Source organism: Podarcis muralis, chromosome 14, assembly GCF_964188315.1.
Source record: "Podarcis muralis chromosome 14, rPodMur119.hap1.1, whole genome shotgun sequence".
Classification (NCBI taxonomy): domain Eukaryota; kingdom Metazoa; phylum Chordata; class Lepidosauria; order Squamata; family Lacertidae; genus Podarcis; species Podarcis muralis.
Window position 1 is genome coordinate 10,362,558 of NC_135668.1, and position 22,558 is coordinate 10,385,115.

Here is a 22,558-nt window from a genome sequence, read left to right on the forward strand (position 1 = left end):
GTGAGATGGGCGCACAACCCTAGAGTCTGTCAAGACTGGCCCATACGGGCAGGGGTACCTTTACCTTTACCTTTTACAAAGCTTTAGATCCCCTTGAAGGGAGCAGCAAAAGGCCACTGAACAGCCAGTACTCTCTAGAATATGGCAGACTAAATGTGTTCCTGGAAAATGCTGCACAGGATATCACAGCACAGTGGTGTGTGCAAAGATTTTTGTCCCCAGTAGAGGTTTGGAAACATCTGCAGCTGTTTTCAATGTCCTATTGGATTGGACAGAATAATGAGCAGCCAACCTGTGTCCCTTTATATGTTGGAACTCCAAACCCTAGTCAGTAGAGCCATCATAGGATGGGAGGAATTGTCCAAACATGTGGAGGGCCACCTTTGCTGTAATGTGCATCTGTCACGAGGCCTTATAATAAGCTATAATTCTCAGGCACCTTGGTGATAATCCAGATTGAAAGAACAGCAGCTCTTTTTTCTAAACACCAGTGTTTCAGGGCATCAGGGCATAGGCAAGTTGAAAAGAACCATTAAACCAGAAAAACAGAATATGCACAGATAGGTATGTGAGCTCTGCTTTATTGATGTACAAAGTTGTACTCTACAACCCGATACACCTGTTACAGTAGGTAAATCATCCCGATTTATAGAGGATAGTGCTCAGGAAACACGACTCAACTTGAACACAAAACACAACACTGCAACAGGCGCACAAGCAGCTTGAGATGTGGGGAGTGCATCAGGTGAATTTTTTACTGCACTGCTCAGCCCTTTAAAGTTCCATACACAAAATATGCCATTTTTAGTTTTTATATCAAACCTGAAGCAATCTGTACCTGAGTAGACTCTGGGAGCAAAAGAACCCTGTAGACACTCATTTCCATTGCTATTCTCTAGCTGTGCTGGCAATAAGATACAGCAATCAATTTTTAAAACCAGGTTTTCTGGAACTTCAAGGGACAAGCATGTCATGTTTTCTGCCACTACCTATTGGAGTGTACAGTTAAGATATCCAAGTGATTGTGTTGTAGAGTTCCGGTTACAGTGTACCAAAAACCCCTGTATACCCAACAGGGACACAGCAAGACTAGAGATGTTACAGAAAGGAGAGCTATGTCGGTCTATGTAGATCCTAATCCGGAGTGTTTGCGTGGAGACCTGACAGTACAGAACTACAGAAAAGGGATTTGGCAGGTATTGCCACTGCATAAAATGCCTTACTAGTTGGATGAAGGCCCTCCTGTTTCTTTGGACTCCAGAGAGCCGAAGAAGAAACACTGGGCAGCCCAAGTTGCCACACTAGACAATTTTACGCTGGTTCCCAACAAATAAGGCAGGACAGTTTGGGGAGGGGTTCTAATTATCAGAGAACTATTTCAAGTATTTCTAGACTTAGTCTCTCTTCCCCCAATTACTGCACTTGGTGGTTTTGGGCAGCCTCTATGCACTCTACAGGCAAAGACAATATTGCAAGCAATTTGCTGATCTAATGCGAGGGGAAGGTGGTGAGACAAAAGGAGGGCTGAGATGGCTGGGTCTGATTTTATGGAACTGGCACAACACGCATGGTGTTGGTATAGCCGGAGCCAGGACGCCATCCAGTAAGTACTATGACTAGATCACCAGTCTTGAAGAATCCACGGGCTTTACCTGGAAAGAAAAAGAAAGCAGTGAGAAAATGGGTCTTAAAACATATAAATTATAGAACTGCATAGCAATGGTTTTGGTAACACCTAACAACCCAAAATGACAAAGTTATTCTGAAACTAGTTAAAGTTATAATAGCTTCAACTGTAGCCTAAAATCTCATGTAAAGGTAAAGGGACCCCTGACCATTAGGGCCAGTCGTGACCGACTCTGGGGTTGCGTGCTCATCTCGCTCTATAGGCCGAGGGAGCCGGCGTTTGTCCGCAGACAGCTTCCGGGTCATGTGGCCAGCATGACTAAGCCGCTTTTGGCGAACCAGAGCAGCACATGGAAACGCCGTTTACCTTCCCGCGGGAGCAGTACCTATTTATCTACTTGCACTTTGACGTGCTTTCGAACTGCTAGGTTGGCAGGAGCAGGGACCGAGCAACGGGAGCTCACCCCGTCGCAGGGATTCGAACCGCCGACCTTCTAATCGGCAAGTCCTAGGCTCTGTGATTTAACCCACAGCGCCACCCGCGTCCCTAAAATCTCATGTAAGATTGTTCTAATACACCAAACTGTCAAATATTGGTTCAAAACTCTGGGATATTTCCAGCTGCCAGATAAAATTACTGTATGATTTTTTGAAGCTTCCAGAGAGAGCAAAGGATACCAACATTTACTAACTTACCAACTTTCATGCCCACATTAACTCTGAGGTCAACATCCTCAGCCCAGGCATCATGAGTTGGCTCTTTGCACAGCACAGGGAAAATACCACGGTACAGATGGGCCTGGCGTGCGGCCTGAGCATTACGGGTCACAGCAATGATGGGAGCACGTGGGCGGTACCTTGACACCAGGTGAGCAGATCTACAAAGGAGAACATGTGGCAGGTTCAACTGTCATCTCATCAAGGTCACTGGGATATGCTATTTCAGTGTGTACAATGAATCCAGGGTACAAAGGAGTCAAGGCAGCTTCCAAGCAGAGACTTAATATACTAACTTTTGATGTCTACATTGCACTAGGTCTCCCGATTATATGGTATTATACTCCTCAAGTTCTGGATATATGGAAATACCCCCAGACAATATTTAACAAGTATAATCTAGCACTGTAGCCTCCTGACAAATGTAGCCTCCTGACAAATGCCGTTATAATAAAAGGACGGGTGCCTTTGCATTTTCAGCACAGTAAACAAACTCGTTAAGTGAGTAGCAAACAGGAAGCTCATTCAATTCTCCAGACATTTTAGCAAAAAAATTGTGCTGTTTGCTCCCTCCTGAGTGACAAAAGCAGCAGTGAAGAAGATACTTTGTAAATTTTCTCAGTTCTTCTAAGAGCTCAGTGTGCTAAGGGATCATCATTTTGAACATAACAGGGACCATGAAGTAAATGCTTAAAATAGGGAAGAAATGTAACTAAACCACACTACTCAGAAATGGAGTAAGTACTATTGCTTTTACTTTTCTTTAGAAAGCTACCAAAAGGTTGTATCCCAAGATTTAAGATGTGTACATTATGGTTTCAGCAGGCCCCATATTCTCATTGCTGCACCATGACTAATAAATCTAAACAGAAAAACTGTTTTAGACCTTTTTCAGTTTGCTTTACAAACTATTTGATATTCACAAATGCAAACTTACAGTATCATAAACCTTTAAGTTGCTCAAGGAGACCTACCTAAGCAGTACTGTTAGAAGGAAAGTCTAATTTAGCTCTGGATTTTGTTTCAAGTTCAGATTTCTTCAGAAAGGTCAGGCATGAGGCTCGGAAGAACCCTTTACAAACAAGTAATAATATTAAGGGTACAGCTCAGAGCATGTCTGCACCATAGCTTAAAACCTCCACCCAATTTCAAGGAGAATCTGTGCAGAAATATCACTGCAGCACCATCTACAATGACCTATCACAGTGTGCACTTTGTTTCCCTTTTCACACCCTATAATTACGAGAACTAAATGTCTTCCTTGAGCAACCTGGTGTTTCTGTGCAGTTGTTACTCCTTACATAATTTGGCATGAGAACTCTGCACTGATCCTAGCTTCAATTAATGTAGATATTACTGGTCTGATAAATGGCCACGTACATTTACAATATAATTCCAGTATGTTGATAAACAAAACTGAACTCAAGTGAAAGTCTCATGCTGTCTGGTTCAGTTACAAAACATTCAGGCAGCCAGGCACTGAGGAACCTTATATTTAAAGGCAAAACAGAAGCTACTTAGTATTGCACAAAGCCTTTGATCTGCACATTGACAAGACAACCGATTCAAGATGTGTCAAAAATATAGAATTAGTGCCAACCCCACATTAATGGGGCATACATATATTTTCCCACCCTTTTTTCCTTTGTGCCAGAGAAATTCTAGTACAGTAAGCCCACAACTTACAGGTTGGTTGGTTGGTTTTACATATAATTTGAGGTTTGCACTTTGATTTTGTTCTTGTTTTTACAATCTTGTTTCAGTATTAACTGCTCTCGCAGTGGGGTGAATCTGGGTGTTGCTTTTAAAGTTATTTTAAATTAATTGCTTTAAGTTATCTTGAGACTTCCTTTGGAAAGACAATATAAAAAAGTTTAATGTGCAATTAACTACTCAGGTCCGGGTAAATCCAAGTAAGTAGCAATGTAACAGACACTCCTCCACACAGAGAATGAAAAATACAGTATTTGATTGAGACAGATGTTCATGTTGTGAAGTCCATGCGACTTCTGCCAGAACCTTCCACCTCCTACCTTCCAGACTTGGTGAGTACGATAATGGCCCCACTGCAACACTTGAAGGAAGCTTCAACAGCGCCAACAGCGGCAGCTTCAGTGGGATCCCGATTCAGCGGGGCCAGCCGTCGGAGCTCTTCAAACAATTGCCTGTGAAAGATGGCTGCCTCTGCTTCGCGAGCAATCTATAAGAGCAACACGCGTTCGGAAGACAACATTCACATCTGTCATCACTAGCGGCATGAGTGAAGGTGGGGTCTGGACTTGGCAGAGTGCTTATAGCAGCAAACCCAAATGAGCATCTAGTAATGCGATTGATGGGGAACTTCAGCCAAGAATACTGTTTGCGCACCATCAACAAAAGCAAAATTAGCACATGCTATTTGGACTGCACCCACTGGGCACACACGTTTCCCTTCTGAAGACAACATCTGCCATGTCGCCCCCACTCCATTCTGCCAAAATCGTTACACTCATCCATGCGCAACTGCCAGTCACTCTTGCTCTGCTTCTACCTACCTCAAATCCTGCTTTGATAGAAAGATGAAGGCAGACTGATGGTTTGGTTTTGGAAGAATGCCGTATGAGGAACAGGTTTTATCAAGTATAGGTTTGAAGCAGCTGCTTGCTTTTAAAACCTCTAGCCACTGTAGAATGAATTATGAGTTACCTTACATATCCTAGATGTGTACCTAACTCTGAACCCTACCTGCCAGACTCTGTCAAAACTATCACAGCTGGAGCTAAGCACTTAAAAGAGGCCTCCACAGCGCCTACAGCCATGGCATCAAGAGGGTCCCTGTTGTTAGCAGTGAGGCGGAAAAGTTCTTCAAACAGCTGGCGGTGATAGATTGCAGCCTCAGCCTCGCGAGCAATCTGTAGGCCAGAGTAAGAGGGAGGGAAGAAAAGAGGAGCAACATAGAAAGGAAAGAAATTCACCAGAGTGATATGATAAAAGTTAATCTGCAAGGAGAGTTAATTGCTTATTTGTCAGTCATGCAAGATTAAAGGCAGGGTGGTGCAACTACCTGGCTTTCAAAGTTAAAATAATCACTAGAGCCATAATTTGGACATGATACAGGCCTAATGTAAGATAACCACAGATTAGTGGTCATCAAGAAAAAGCCCTTAAGCATCCTGCCTCATAATTTAAACATGTTTCTTTATTCTGTCAAGCAGAGAAAGAAGACAGAAGCCCCCGACTGTCAAGACCATGACTTCAAAGTTCTGCTTCTGCAGGTCTGCGCACTGTTAAGATTATAGAAGCAGAATCACTACATCCATTAATTGGGTCAAAGTTTATAATCCTCAGTTTTTGGTAGCTAATGCCTCTATTAAGACACCTCTATTAAGGTTTAACTCCAGACAGCTTCATTCTTTTACTGCACCACCCTACCCTTTAATTAGAAATAAAATCTCTCACATTTCGCAATACAAGTCCCATGTATAATCGAGTAATAGTGTTAGCTGGAAGGCAACATGTAGGATAATTGCTAATGTTCAGGTTATTGGCTTATATGCTCCACATTGGGTTCAGATGGAACTTTCTTCTTGGGATTGAAAACTGAGTGTACAATCTTATGTACACTTACTCAGGAATACCACTGAATTCAATGTGCTTTCTACCAGCATATACTGGTTTATGCCATCATATTTCAATAGAGGGTGCTACATGTGTCCTTACCAGCCAGAGACTTGCAGAGCATTTTTAAAGCATGCAGACAGGTCTATGCAAGAATTATTGCATCTAGACAGTCTAGATAAGATCAGATGGAGTTAAGAGCATGGCATATTAAGGATACTTTCCTAGGACCACCTGTGCAAGAAGTGCAGTTTATTCCCATTCAATCCCATTAGGCAGTATTAGGCATATTTTGTAGAAGAGCAGTAGGTGAACGTGAAAGAAAGTACAAAGCCAGAGAACCCATCATTATTTAGATGACCAGAATCAACAGAATACTCAGTGTTGCATAGCTGCAGCATGTTACTTGGGATCTTATGCAGTGTGGCACAACAGTAAGCCCTGGTTTTCATAGATGAAATGGTAAACCCAGGTCTTCAGCAGATGGAGGCTCACATGATTGAATGCTCCTCCATACAGAAGAAAAATTCATCCCACGTAGAAAACTGGCATGTTGGTGAAAATTGTTCTAGGTACAGTCCAGGAACAGGTTTACAACCCCATCTGTAAGAACTATATCTCAGACACATACCAAGCACTAAAAACAAGGAGCAACACGTCTTGAACAAGATTCTGGGTTAGCAGTTATGTTAAGTTATGTTAGATGCTTTGCACAACACAAAGCTGACTGATCTTTCTTCCCCCTCCTCTTATTTCCTATTTAAAGTATCGCTTATTTTTTCCCCAGAAGGGCATCTATGTCAACATTTATATGTCTAACATAATGGGAATCAAGGAAGAATTTTGTTTGCACTAAACTTTGATTTAAAATCCCACAGAATACTTAAGAATGTCATTAGGGTAACATAAAAAGGCAAAACTGCTTTGAGAAGGCCAAGAACGACCCAATAGTAAATCCATTTCAGCATGTACTGGCTGAATCTTGCATGGAACACTCTTACAACCTTGTTGTACATTTCTCAAATGACGTTTAAAATCTAGCTTATAATTGGGAGGGGGTTAAGTTGTAGAATTATATGCATGTGCTCTTAAAAGTAAGGCATTCTTTACATCTATTAATTGCATGTATTAGTTTTTCAAGTAGCAGGGACAGGGTCTTGAACTTAACTTCTGATCTTTTCAATGTTCCAGGTTCAACTTCCAGGTATCCCATTTTTCTTAGCTACTTCAGAAGAATGCGTCAAGAACTACTAAGTCAGCCAGGGATCCTGCATGCACTAATATGGTGGTGAGCTCCATTATGAAAATTAAAGAACGTTTGAACACCACAGGAAGGTTTATCTAGGCATTTTGAAGACACTTTAATACGTAATTTTTGTAGCTGTTAAACAGCACTGACGAAACCCCATTTTTTCAGACAGTCATGCTTCAAGCAAATAGCAAGGTATGAGTACAATGGCAAGATACCAAAGGCCAGTAAAGTCAACCCTTTCAATGAAAGGGAGTTCAAAATGGCTAGAAATCAGGCTGCATTACAACACAACCATGCTTATCTGCCACCAGCTCACAGGAACTGGTTCCCTCAACTGCTTGACAGTATGGACCAGGTTACATAAGGATGAGTCCAAGCAAAGAGGTAGTTAGCATACTATTATGTGAGAGTTGTTCGGAGTAAGCTAGCTAACCTGAACTGCAGCTCTCAAACTAGTAGGTTATCAAGGCTGTAATTCACAGCAGACTGTCAACACAATCAGTACTTTAATTCTGGCACGAAGTGCCATGTTGTCAATGAGAAACTGGAGAATTCCAAAAGCAGAGCAGAGAGTTTTCTGGCAGTTTAAACATGTAAAAAGTGTCAGTCATGCACTTAAAAAAATAAAATAAACGCTGTTCCAAGGGCACAACCGTTGTGCATAAAACAACTGTGCCAACCCCAAATGTGAATTACAGAGTGTGAATCAGATGTTCTTTTCCCTCCAGGATGAGATTGGGAGTGGGCCTTGGGCTCACACTCTTTCCCCCATGCCACTTACAGAACTTAAAATATAGACTGGTCCCCAATTCACAAGTTCTCTTACCTATGAGGAGTGAAACGGAGAACATACTCCAGGCCCACTACTGATTTGTCTCGGCTTTGATTTAATATTTGTATTCTGCTTTTCCAACAACAAATGTTGAACTCAAAGCAGCTCACAACAATCACAGTAGCATTAAAAAAAACAAGCATTGCAATCACTATAATATCTAACACAGCAGCATATAAATAAATCAAACAACAAATTCATCAAAACAATACAATTCAATAATTGGAATCCCAGATACAGTATCTGAAATTGTCTCAAAATATAATATATACTAAGTTGGACAATTTCAGACACTTAAGGCTGTCAAAATTAATCACTACAGTTCAGAATTTGTTCCACTTGCCTTTGCATAAAAGTTTTATACTTGCAGCCAGTGCAAGAAAGCACTTTGTGTTTCACTGCCATTAAAGAAGTCTATGGCAGCCTGTGGGACCTATGGCATATAGCAAGCTATAGTGAGAAAACAGCCACATGTCATATATAACACATTAAGCTAGCCACCAGACCTGGATGGTATTTGAGCAGATGGGAAATTGGGTAACAGGGAATAAGCTGTGCTAATATTTCTAGGTATACAGGTACTGTCTTTTAACATTGAATGGTTATCACTTACAAGATGCTGCATGCGGACAGCCTCCAGAGGGTAGTCTCCTTTGGCAGTCTCTCCAGAAAGCATGATACAGTCAGCTCCATCCAGGACAGCGTTAGCTACATCACTCCCTTCTGCACGTGTTGGCCGTGGTTTCTTAATCATGCTCTCCAACATCTAATGAGACAAGGTGAAGTTAATAGTATTGTTTCACTGCAAGATAATCATCTTATTTACATAAAACTTGAAATGCTTTGTTTCTGTACTGTTCATCAAGGCAGAATCCTTGGTAACCATGCCAACATTATAAAATCCAGAGGTTAAAGACATGTTAAGAAACTAAAAGTACTGTATTTTTCGCCCCATAGGGCGCACCTAGTTTTTTGGGGGGGAGGGGGGATAAAGAAAAAAAAGTATTTCCCCCCCAGGCACGGGGCTGGGGCGGGGGAAGCCTGAGCTTCCCCCGACCCCAGCCCCCAGAACAGGCTGCTATCCGCAAGCCGTGGGAGCCCGGCGGGAAGTCACGCCGGGCTCCCACGGCTTGCCGAGAGCTGCCAGAAGCCCGGAGCGCGCTTCTCAGCACGTCCCGGGCTTCGGGATACAGGCAGCTCTCCGCAAGCCTTGGGAGACCGGCGGAAACTCCCGCGGGCTCCCAAGGCTTGCGGATAGCTTCCTGAAGCCTGGAGAGCGAGAGGGGTCGGTACACACCGACCCCTCTCGCTCTCCAGGCTTCAGCGATATCCTGCATTCGCCCCATAGGACGCACACACATTTCCCCTTCATTTTTGGAGGGGGAAAAGTGTCCTATAGGGCGAAAAATACGGTAACTGCAATCTTATTTGCACAATGAAGAACTAGCTCCTTGAGACTTGCTTCCAATGAAAGCACCACAGGAACATGCTTTCTTGCTTGCAATTATTTCGGTATCCAAACTCACATTAGTTCGTAGTATTCATATACACTCTATAAAAGAACAATTTCTATGATGTTTAATCACAGAATGTTCTGTAACAAAAATACAAACCTATCAAATCTCAATTCTGCTTGCGCAAAGACTTGTCAAAATGATGTGTTATGTTTCCTAAACCAAGCATTTAATTTTTTTTCAACTAACTTGTTCAAAACCAGCAGGGGAAAACAATGGTGCACTATGCAATTTATTTAGTACTTGTAACTACTCCAATTATTATTATAGCTATAGCCTCCATTTTTAAACCATTTTTACAACTAGACTGTTGCAGTACCCTAAGAATTCTGATTAAGATTTTCAAGAAGCTTTCTTCAGTGTTTGATCCAATCAGAGATGTGGAATTGACCTCAGCATTTTAGACTAACATTTTCCATGTTTATTGATTGCGACAGAAGGTATCATTTAATAGCATAAAATAATTCAGGTTTCACATAGCCCATATGTGTAGGAAGGACAGGCCTTCAGAGTCAACTTTTATTCGAGTACCTGAGTAGCACAGATGATTGGCTTGCCAGCCCTGTTGCATCGACCAATCATCATTTTCTGGGCAAGGAAGACTTTTTCAGCAGGAATCTCAATACCAAGATCACCACGGGCTACCATGATGCCATCACTAGCTTCCATGATCTCATCAAACCTGAAATGCACAGAAGACAAAATTATTTCTTGTGAAAGTGATACTGAATGTGAATGTGTAAGGGGTCAGAGTCAAATTGCCTATCTACCTTATGGAGTTTCCAGAATACTGTAGCACACCAAAACCACACATTGTCCAAGATATCAAGAGAAATAAGTCACTGACAAGCCCACTTCTGGAGAAGGATCTGCCACCTTGTATTTGAGCACACAAGGAGGATGCTTCTAAGCACTGAATTTCACAATCTGCATCCTTCACAGCGTACTGTCAACATTTGATAGCAAGTACAATGCTACTGACCCATTTTAGGTGGTTCAACCTGGCATACAGCTCACTTTTCAAGAAACATATCTACTCAAAGAAAAGTCATGAGTCAAAATGGGTTGTTACAAATTTAATAACCAACTTACCTACGTACACCCTCATGGTTTTCTATCTTGCTAATGATCTTGATATTCTTTCCCTTTTCTCCCAGCACCTTCCTGACAGCATGAACATCGGCTGCCTTTCGGATGAAGGAAGCAAACACCATGTCCACATCCTGCTCCACACCAAATTTTAGATCCTGGATGTCCTTCTCAGAAACAGCAGGAAGGTCTACTGCAGCACCTGGCAGATTTACACCTTTCTTGCTGCCTAGCAGCCCACCATTTTCAACTTCAGTGATGACAAAATCAGCACCTGCACAGAGTTCCAAGAATCAGCATTATAACTCAAAATAAGCTCATTTCCACAATAATTATCCCATTGTGTCCACAATAATTACCCCCAATTTCTTTAGGAAATCTATCAAGTTGCAGACACCTGGTTTCTTCATATCAGTTTCTAATATGCTGAAAGCAATTACGTTTATGCAGTTTCTAAATACCACACTGTTATAGCAAGTAGCATCACCACATAAATATGTATTCCTATTTAAGGTATGGCCACAATAACAGGAAGGCCTTCCGAACACACCTTTCTCCTTAACTTTCAGGGAAATGAGTCCATCATCCACGTAGATCTTGCTGCCAATATCAACAACTTTGATGAGATTTTTGTAGTCCACCCAAAGTGTGTTCTCATCGCATTTCTCCATAAAGGCATTGTCCAGGGTCATTTTCAAAGTTGCACCTTTCTTAAGCTCCACTTCTGCTGTACCACTCTGGAAGGACAAACAACCGTTATTGGCATTGCCAGAGGATATCCTCTTCCTTCAGAATTAAGCCATCCTGACTGCTGCCACAGTCTAAATGCAACAAGTGCAGCAGAAAGGCTAACCCTACTAGGATTACCCTATAATTCTCTCAATTTTCAACGATAATCTCAGAACAAATACTGAAACCAGGCATTGTACACCCGGAAGCGGAAACATGAAGCTAAAGGGCAGAAAACGATCCTCAATTCAGTTTCCCTTCTTCCACCAAGACTTAGGTAGATTGAATGCCCTCTGGCAGATGACTCTTGTTGGATTTGTGGGGAAGACTACATCCTGGCCTGATTTAGAATAAACAACTTTGTGTTCTAAATACAGTTGTGTTATGGTTTTAGATGGGTCAGAAATGAACTGTTCTATTCTCCTTTGACTACCAGTGTTTGACTGGTACCCCTGACTACAGATCCTTGCATGGAGCAGCAGACTGCACAATACTATAAGAAACTCCAGCATTGTCATCTGGGAGGCTATTACTGATGTTTATTGGAAGGGAGTGATCTTGCCTGTTACAATGAGTAATAAGACAAAGAACAAAACAGTGTGACACACTTACCCCCTTGATGAGTCCAGTGCGAATTTCAGGTCCCTTAGTATCCAGTGCAACAGCAACAGGTCTGTACGAAATAGGATCAGAAGCAAAGCTCTCAGTAGCTTCTCGAACGTTCTTGATTGTTCCTGCATGGTACTAATACAGAAGATACAAGGGTTACAGAACAGAAATAATCACTTACCTTGACACAGAGCTGGCTGCCTTAGGTCTGGCTAACTAGATGCAATGGACACTACAATTTGTTTTGCCTGGGCTCTGTTAGAAGCTGGACAATTATATATATATTCATTATTAATACATCCTAGAACTTTTACTGCCATCTTGTCAAATATGATGAAGAACAGTTTATAGCACAGGCAAATATGGCCTAAGACTTCCACATTTTATTTTGAAAACTTAACACAATATAGGAGATTCTCAACTTTTACAAGTGTTACATTCCAGGGATAGTGCATAAACCAAAACTGTATAGTCAAAACACATTGGATTTAAAGGCAGGTGGGACTGACAAAGTCTCTCCCCCTTTCCATTTTTTACCCTTAAGTTGCTAAGTGCTTAAAGCTGAATGCACACAAGTTAAAATGCAAGTTGCGAGTTACAAACTCAGTTTGTCTCATCCATTGCTCAATGATAGCAATGTATCAGAGACAGATACAGCCAACTGCAAATGAAGTTAGGTGTATGCTGGTCTATGACTGTAATAAAGATCTGACTGATTGATTGAAGTTAGGTGGTAACCAAGCTCTCATCTTCATCTAGCACCAGAATTATCAGTTCCACAGGGCTCTGCTGAAAAGAGCCTTCACCTCTAGTCAAAGTCAGATTAGCTGAATCCTCACTAACAGATAGGTTTCACTTCACAGATTAGCCTATGAAAACTGTTTGCTTATCTTGATCAAACAGCAATAGAAGACAGGCAAAGTTTGCAATCAAGGTTATGTAAACTTTTACTGTTACAGCTATTAAAAGAAGAAAGCAGCAATGTACCATGCCATATATTAAGTTTCTGCAGGAAAAAACAGAAGTGGCCAACTAGCTCATTTGATCACCATACAGAACAGCAGTTTAACTAATCAGCATTAACGCAGGTTCAGAAATTAAGTACTGTAATTGCATTAACAGTGGGACATTAGGATCCCAGGTGAAACTTTAGTAAGAAGAGAGTAGTGTGTTTGCTCCTGAACCCAGTTTTCAGCTACTACTGCCGAGTAGCTCTTTGAAAGCAAAGAGTTCAAGAGACTAGTTGCAGTTCAGCTGCATATGATCTTGGAGGATGCTGATTATTTAGACCCATTACACTCTGAGTTCAGATCAGGTTTGGGGACTAAATCTCACTCTGTTGCCAGATGGGTGCCTTTCATGAAAGGGAGTGTGATCTGCTACTCTTGCTTGCTTCTCACAGCAGCTTTTGATACCATCAACCATGGCATCCTCCAAAACAGTCTCCATTGCTTGGGAGGCACTGTGTTAGCTGAAGGGCTGGTGTCAGAGAGCATTTGGTGATTGTTTCTGACTCCTAGACAGTAGTCCTGTGGGCTGCCACAGTGAACCATCTTGTTCCCAACATTCTTTAATATCTATATAATGCAAGTGGGAACAGGATTAGGGGATTTGGAGCATGGTACCATCAATATGCTGGTGATAGCCAGCCTTATTTCTGTTAATAGGTGCTCAGATGAGGGAACTCCTTCCTCCACTTTTATTGTTGGAGATCTAAGTGGCCTCAGTGGTTAGCAGTACTTTTTTGCAGCTTTAGGTCATGTGGCAACTACAACTGTTGCTGGAACAGGATAGCCTAGTTACAGGGACACATGCACTGATAACCTCGAGACTGGACTATTGCAATACACTCCAAGGTGGGGCTGCCTTCAAGGCTGGTATGGAAGCTGCGTGGTACAAAATGCAGCAGCTAGATTACCAAATGAAGCATCCTACCATGCACATATAACACCTGTGCTAGAGATTGCACTGACCATCACCCTACTAGCAAGCAAAGTCTAAGGTTTTGTCATTAATTCATAAAACCCTAAACTACTTAAGACCAGGCAATCTGAAAGAACACCTTCTCCCATATAGACCTGCTCATTCACCAAGAACTTGAGAAGCGAACCTATTGGGTCAGTCTTGCAGAATTGTGAGGTGCAAGGCAGCCTTCTCCAAAGGGGCCCACTTTGTGAAATGGTTCTCCCACTTAAGATATGGCACACACCTACTGTGGTGAGCTTCCACTGCCTGTTAAAAGCATACCCATTTTATTTTAAAATGAAGACTGGTATAGAAATTAATAATACCACCAATAAGACTTATGTGCACATACTGCAGTAGAGTGTGTGTGTGTGTGTGCACACGCGGGCATAAAAATGACCATTTGTAATTCATCACATACAGTAGTTTCTAAAATAATAAAAAACAGTCTAGGAGTGTTGATGTATTATATGCACATTCAGCATGGTGCCTTTTAAAGAGAAGACCAATAGAAGAGGCCAAAACACTTTCTTAGCTAACATAACTTTGCAAGCTGCTGCCCAGATTGCAGCTTGACCTTTCAAAGAGTTAACAGCAGCCAGCCCAAAGGCATTCAGGTGGCCTTTAAGGAAAGTTGCAGTTGGGAATGGGAGCCTGAGAGCCTCCCATCCTGTAGCAATAGTGAGAAGGCTGCTTTATTTATAGAAGGGGGGTTTGCCTTCTACTACAAGTTACTTGCGAGTCTTGTGACCTTAAGCACTCTGCTTTTAAAGTGCCAAAATCCTATCAACATAATTCTATTCCCAAATCTTACTTTGCAAGCCTTGCAGATGTGCTGTATCTTACCCGACTGGCAACTCCATTTCAGTCATATCTAACTGGCTCCCTGCAGATCTCATAATTTTGCAGGGAAATAACTAGAACAGATACTAAAAAATAATGCCCGGTTAAATTTTCTTAATATAGGTACTGCTATAACCTTAATAAAGGAGCAGCAGCTTCAAATGACACTGTACCTGAGCAGACCCCATGAACCAGAGCATAGCAGTTTCATTTAACTACTCCTAACAGGAGGAGATGTTTGTGGCTACAAGGGTGAACATGTTTCAAGATCTTGTTTGGAAGTCAGGCATGCATCAGCAGTATCTGGTAACAGAGGAGTGACCTTTAACAGGTGAACTTTCAGTGAATACTGAAATGGACACGCTGTACTTGTAACAGGCATCTTTTTTTGAGATCCACAGCCTCTGACATTTGCTCTGTCTCCAAAGTTTGCACAGTGGCTGCATGGACACAGTTCCGTATTCAAGATGGCCACGATCTTCTTGGAGAAATTATTTGGTTAACTCATTTCATCATTTTGCTTTCCAGCTACATGCAGTTTTAACTGTTCATTTAAGGTTTGGACTACCACATTTATCTGAAAGTAGAAGACCAACAAGAAAATGTATTTTACCAGCCTTTTAACAAGGACTCAGTAGCACTTTTAGATATACAAACCTCTTAGCATCCATATTTGTTGGAATGCTTGGTTTAAAGTGTGTGTGTTTTTTAACAGCAGACTGGATAAATGAGGCCTCAAGTCTTTAGCCCCAAGGTAAAACATAGGATTGATCTAATGAGAACAGTTCTTTCTCAAGTGAGTGTAATATTTGCCCTCAAATCTGCTCTTACCTCATGGGTTCCATGAGAGAAGTTGAGACGAGCAACATTCATTCCAGATTTAATCATTTCTTTTAGCATTTCCACTGACCGAGAAGCCGGGCCTAGAGATTTGAAAATGAAGTTTCTTTAGCATATGCCAGTTAATAGTTACAAGTCTACGGGTGGTATTCAACTAAGTCATACTTAGAGCAGATCCACTGAAATCATTGCTAACAGAGTATTAAAGTCCAGATAACTGTCCAGAGCTACTTAAGACGACTATTCTACTACTTTACACCTTTGTCTTCTTGTCTGCAAAATAACTGTTTAAGCTATTATTAAACATAAGCTAGAAATGCACATTTAAGTCTTAAAAACATTTTAAAAACCCTATGTTTAGCCTTCTAGCTGGTATAACATGAAGAGGGGCACATAAGCCAAAATGAACAAGTTTATTGAGAAAGCCTCTCAACTAACTATTAAAATATTCATAACAGCCATAAAATGTTTATTATTTGTTCTTTGCTCCCCTTGGCTCCTTTGGGAGGAAGAGTGGGATATAAATGTAATAAGTAAGTTGTCCACAGCATACAGGGTTTTACTTCCTTAATCTTGTGCAGGGCAAAGGTGAGGCTGTTCAAACACAGCCAAGTACCTGACTAACTCCCATCTTCTAGTTTGCTAGCTACATTCATTACTTTTTCACTTCTCACTAATACTGCTAGAAGAAATACACATAAATTATCTATCGGAAAATATGCTCGTTTTTATAGCAGCGGTTATTGTGGTTGTTGTTACTTGCCTTCCATACATATCTTGAGATTATGTACAAATTATTATAAAAACAACTAATATGAAGATCTATTTGTACAGTGGTACCTCGGGTTACAGACGTTTCAGGTTATGCAATTTCGGGTTGCGCAACGCACCCGGAAGTACCAGAACGGGTTACTTCCGGGTTTCGGCACTCACAGGCACACTAAATCACGCTTTGCGCATGTGCAGAAGCGCCAAATCGCAACCCGTGCGTGCGTAGACGTGGTGCTGCAGGTTGAGAACGTGCTTCCCGCACGGATCACATTTGCAACCTGAGGTTCCACTGTATTTCAATATTTATCTGAAAGCTTCTTTCAAAACTTTACTCAGGTACGCAATTGACTTAGCTGATATGTAGAGTAGGCTAGTAAAAACTGTAAGATGGCAGAGCAAATAGTGTTCAAATTTTATGTTAAATTTGTGATTAAACTTCACTTACCAATTGTGCAGATAATGCCAGTGTTTCTTGCAGTGATTGGGGGAGAGTCAATGTCCAGACGGCACAAGTGTTCCAGGAATGTGTCTGCCATGGCAGCATGCAACTGCTGGGTCTGGATGAAAGCATCATGTTGTTTTGACATGGCTGCTGAGATTTGGTATCTAAAAAAAAGAAATAAAGGAAATACATCTGCTTGACCTTGCAGCAATCAACTGAACATGTTTCCCATTTAATACATTCCTGGGATGTAGCCATGCAGAAGAGATTCCTACATGATAGCTTGAAGCCCTTCATTGCAAATTGATTAACTCCAAGGGAAAGATTTCAGCCCATGCTCAGATTGGCAAAAGAGACAGACTGCCATGAAGGAACAGGCTGAGGTCTGTCCCAGCCAGCAAATCAACTTACTCCTATGAAGTTTTGAGTGTATATAAACCGCACATATGCACAGCATTGCATTAATGCGTGCTCAACCAAGGAGGGAGCAACTTGAGTGTTTGCTGCTCCTTATTCTCATAAAAGGGGCACATTATTGCATACACTTATTTAACTAATGTTTAGGAACTGCCAAACATATAATGGATTAATCTAAATAGAAGTTTAAAACTAACCCAGTAAACCTGAACTAAATAGACTTACACTTAATACTGCACTTTGGCAGCCAGCCCATATAAGTAACTTGCAACTTACACACATTTAACTTGTGCGCATAGCTAGCTAGCTAAAAAAAATAAGACAGGCATCCAGGTTCATCCTACCACTGAACTCAATGTGTTTTGACTATACAAGATGTTGGCTTCACATGCTATCCCTGGAACAAATGGTTGTCACTAGCAATGTGTTCTCAATATTGTGCTCAACAAGCTACAATGCAAGCACTTCTGATTTATACTAATTACTCTCAAAGAGTAAAACCTTTTCCCCTTTTTGTTGTATAGTTATTCCCAGCAGCTTTAGGCTATGTGCATTAGCTCCACCCTTTCTGGTTAGGACCTCTGTAGTACGTGCAGCTTCCCTCGTAGTCAAGAGCTTTAACTCATCCGATTCAGATTCAGCTTATTGCAAGCATCATTCTCCCTTCTCATCCCTTACCTTCCCCTTTGAATAAGCCAATTCTCAGAGGAAATACAAGCTCTAGCCTCAGTGAAGATGCTGACTCACTTTCAAATTAACAGAAGTATGCTGGAGGGTGGGGGAGAGAGAGACAGACAGGAAATAGCTGCTGCAGTGATGCAGACCAATGTCTTCCCAGCACAGGAAGATTCTTATGCAACCAGGTTCATATTTATACAACCTTTTGCAAATATCTATTTAAAATGGCACTCTTTCAGCTCAAGCTTGTTCCAACTCTTTACTAAATTAGTCTAGCTTAGCATTTTTCTTACGGGGTAAACTATCATCCAGAAACTATCATCTTGTTTCTGGGGAGGCCACCCCCTACTCCAATGACATCTCTTTGTAGGTACGTAAAGACAGTTTACATTGAGCTTCAAAAAACTTTGGCACAACACTGCAATGGAAAACAGTATTAAGAAACTTGGTACTGCTCCACTTTTTCAATACATGACACAAAACTAATGAATTGTTTTTTACATATATTTTTTCCTTTACACATCTTATTTTACCTTGTGCCCTTTTAATTTTATACTTTTAATTTTTCAAGAAAGAAATATAAAAGTTTGCACCTTCCCATACATTAGTAAACATATTATGCTGGCCTAACTACAAAACCATTATATAATATTTGAGGGTAGAACAAGCATCCCTCAGAAAATTAGGAAGGTGGTCCTAGTACAGTATGTTTACTAAATCCAGACATTAAAGCAGTCATTTGTTCAAGGAATGTAACATGCTGCCTATCAATTACAATGTATGTTACAATTAGACATAAGGTAACATTATAAAAACAATAAAGACTTTAACAGTAATCTCCTGAATCCACATTTTCTTTTCTTGCCAAGTAGCAGGAGACTATTGTTTTAAAGTGAACAGGATAATCAAATCAATGTATCCAAGAAATTTGACAGCTACGTATTGGGATTTGCCTAGACCTCAAAAAATTATATGCCACTCCAGAGTTATATGTCACCCCAACTCATAATAGGGCTTTTAAGCACTCTTCATTATTGCAGACTGAGGTGACCCCCCATCATGTCTATCACCTAATTTAGAGAATCTAATTCTTAAATTCTTATCACATTTTATCTACCAAAAACTTAGTGGAATAAGCAGTATATAAATGCTTCCCTATAATCTGTACAAGACAGTAGCCTGACTGTGTTAGCATATTCCAATAGTTTTTGGAAATGTACCAGTGCCAAAACACTAAACGCACACTTCAAGTTACCCCAAATATCATTTTAAATACTCTGATCCAACCAGGTTATCTGTAGCCTACAACTCTTAAGGTGATGGATTTCAATTTAGTGCAGATCAGTTTTAAATGGAGGATCACATGGGCCCTCAACACAAAACAGAACAGATGAACAAACAGGCAGGGCAATATAATCTAATATAACCTCATTAACAAAGAAAGGCTTATTTATGTGATAAGCTTTAAACCTAAGTATATTGTGAGCTGTTAGTGAGAACAGATAAGACTGGGATATCCCAGGGCAAGTGGTTTTAAACATTTTAGCCCCATGCTATTCTTTTTGCAAAAAGGTGGATCATCACTATTTTAAGAACACATGCACTATTCACTAAAATATGTCTTTATCTAAAATATGCCTTCATCTAATCTCTATCAACTTCCAACGTAATTTTAAAACAACTTCACTAGGATGTGCTGCTTTAATAGTCCTTCATAAGACTACTTTGCTGACCAAGTGAAATGAATGAATTTATCCCCAGTCAAAAGTGTAAGCCCTCAGCTAAATTTAGACACATTGGTTGGGCCCTCATTGGCTGCATCATTTGCCTGAAGCTTTCTTGCGCACAGACACAGTAGTGGTGATAGGCTGTTACTACAGTCTCATTCAAATCCTACGTGCTAGAAGTCACAGAATACTGCAGCAAGCCAACAGCATCATGGAAAAGCGGAGTTCTTAATATGTCTGATTAAACATCTATAGACATATTTGAATAAAACAATTATAAACATATATAAAGCTACTGTCATTAATTCTGTTCCCTGAAAAGCTAAGCTGATTCCATATACAAGCATTTCTAGTTTAAGTCATCTCCTGGTTGAAAAAATTTGCACCAACTGCATGTGTTCCAACTGGCCTTGGCAATGTAAGATGACTCAGCTGCAGAGATTTCAATTATAGCCAAATAAAAGGGCTACGGCACCCTATTTTGCATGCCAAAGCTTCTCCCCTCTGAACCATCTGCTTGTAGACATGTTTGTACATGATGGCAACAAATGTCAAGGGAAAGCTGCTACAGGTTAGACACAGGTTTGCACTACTTTATGATACAGAGAGAACATGTTAAACTGAAATAAATGGTTGCCCCCTAGCTGTTTTATTTAAAAGTATTTCCAGCAGGCAGGCATAATTGAAATAAGAAGCAACAACTTAAGCTGGTTACTTAAATTTCCATTAACTGCTCAGTCATTTCCTTCTTCCAGTAAATGGAAATTACATCACATCTGTAAAAAAGCCCATGGGTTGAGCAGTTAGTAATGACTCCTCCCCTTCTAAATTTTCATGTCTCAGAAAAATGGGGAGCAATCTCATTTCACATCAAGATTTGGAACCTCCACCTGAAGCATGGCTACTAAACAAATGAATACCTGCTGTTAGCAGCCAATTTGTGGACCCCTGTACAGAACACCATATAGATAAAGAACCTATTTCTGGTGTGGCAGCAGTACTGAGACTACTGGACAGCTTCCTAACCTGTTATGGTTCAGACAACCTTACCTATGTGAAACAGTTTCTCTACAACTTCTGTGCCTATTTAACAATGTTTTCATTTAGTACTATTTATTGTTATTCTGAGAAATACTGATCACAAGCTGCAATTATTCATTCCCCACCAAACCAGTATGAAGGTGAAACTTGCTTCCAGATAAAAAAAAATGATATGCTATGGTTCTTTAGTTATGCCTCTTCCAAAAACCACCCCAGTATTGTCACAAAAGCAACAATAGGTGCAGGCAACCACACTGATGGAATCTCTTAGTATTTGTTCCTACGCCCGCAAGCGTGAAATATTTGGCCTGCACAGAGCTGCTGCTGCAATAGCCAAGGTCACCCTAGAGAAACGCCTCATGGTAGACTGTGCTCCCAAGGAAGTCTTGCCTTCTCTGCACTCACTCTAAGGCATGCGGGAGTTAAAATACCACCTTAGGCAACTAGAGAAAAGCATCCTTACTCGAGAAGGTCAGGATAAGGCTGCAAATGCTACGCATGCTTTTTTTTTAATGAGTAAGCACCATGGGGTGTTGGTCCTTCTCAAGGGCTGATCCATTTTAAAACGCGGGTAACCCGGGTCCATTAATTTCAACGGATCTTTTCTGCATACAACTTAGGTTACAACCCACTGTGATTTAGCGGCATAAACCTGCGTGGTACTGGGGCTAGATCCGGGAGGAAAGCAAAGATATAGCAAACTCTGATTGCCTTATCGGTGCGACCCGATAACGCTCATAAAACCAGGCCCTTGGCAATATGATAGCCCGGCCACAATTGGCATGCGGTGAAACTCGATACCTCCCGCTTCCACCAGCAGAGAGGGAGGCTGCTGGCGCGGGGGGGGGGGGCGGGGGCGGGAATCGCTCAAGGATGCGCAGAGGCGGCTTTCAGGGAGGAGGGGGAGAGAAAGAGAGAGCGTGGAAAAGAACGAGGAAGTAAATCAAACGGGGTAGGAAGAGCGTGAAGATGGAGATGGGAGGAAGCCATGATGGGCACCTCGAAAAGTGCGCTCCCGCGTGCGCAGCACCCCCCAACACACGTGCGTGCTTCCTGGCCCTCCCCCCCCGCGTTTCTATGGAGACGGAAGGGGGGGCACTTTTGTGCCTCGCAAACCTCGGCGCCTCAGGAGCTCCCCCTCATTTCCTGGGGTTTTCTCCAGTTAGGCCGCGTGCCAGGCCGTTACCTAACCGCCCTCAGGGGGTGTGTGAGGAGAATGCTCCCCATACGCTCGCAAGCCCAATAAGGTTTTTATTTTTTGGGAAGGGGGAAGTGTATATTATACGGCTTTAGGGTTTGTTTATTAAAAAAAAAAAACCCCACGTTAAATTGCCTTGAGTGAGGTAGCTCTAAAGATGGAGAATATGTCGTAGGTGAATAAAAGCGGGGCAGAGAAAGAAGTGAGGCGCTGGGGAGAAGTTAAGAGAGGCAGGGCTTTTCCTCACGCCTCTGCAGGAACTACGTGCAGCGGCTGATGGATAACCCGCCCCGCCCTACCCGCCTTACCTGCCCGGCTATCAAACGTCAGTCACCTCGGAGAGTCTCGACCTCTCTGAGCAGCCGAGCTGCCGGTAACGGCGGTTAAGGTAGTTGTGGGCAAGGGCACATCACCGCCCCCAAGATCCTTCCGCCGCTCGTCAGTCCTCCTTCGCCCTCCAATCCCGCGTAAGGATTCCGTAGTAGGCGGGACATCTGGACTTATTTTTTTCGCCGTTTGGCGGACTCATAAGATGCAGCGTAGCTGGAATCGGCCGACAAGAGAAAGTAACGGACCAATGGGGTAACGGCCAGCCGTCGGGCACGCGAGCCCTGAATGACAACGGCAGCGGCCGTTAAAGGGGACGGGATGAAGCGGCTCTTAAAGGGGAC

The 22,558-nt window shown here is 41.8% G+C and overlaps 1 protein-coding gene across 2 annotated transcripts; it reads right to left on the bottom strand.

Annotated features, from left to right (window-relative positions):
- Window positions 1-565: 565 nt before the first annotated feature.
- Window positions 566-22,328, bottom strand: PKM (pyruvate kinase M1/2). 2 transcript variants are annotated; one of them, XM_028707162.2, is made up of 11 exons: window positions 22,196-22,328; window positions 16,830-16,990; window positions 15,605-15,696; window positions 11,969-12,100; window positions 11,178-11,364; window positions 10,631-10,901; window positions 10,070-10,220; window positions 8,638-8,790; window positions 5,068-5,234; window positions 2,323-2,504; window positions 566-1,652 (listed from the first exon to the last, which is right to left on the bottom strand). In XM_028707162.2, the coding sequence occupies exons 2-11, from the start codon at window positions 16,969-16,971 to the stop codon at window positions 1,546-1,548; spliced, it is 1,584 nt and encodes a 527-aa protein (XP_028562995.2). In that variant the 5' UTR covers window positions 16,972-16,990; window positions 22,196-22,328; the 3' UTR covers window positions 566-1,545. The 2 variants fall into 2 exon arrangements, with proteins under 2 accessions (XP_028562995.2, XP_077775049.1); XM_077918923.1 differs by lacking the exon at window positions 5,068-5,234 and adding an exon at window positions 4,377-4,543 and having other exon boundaries at window positions 22,196-22,327.
- Between the last annotated feature and the right edge of the window lie 230 nt (window positions 22,329-22,558).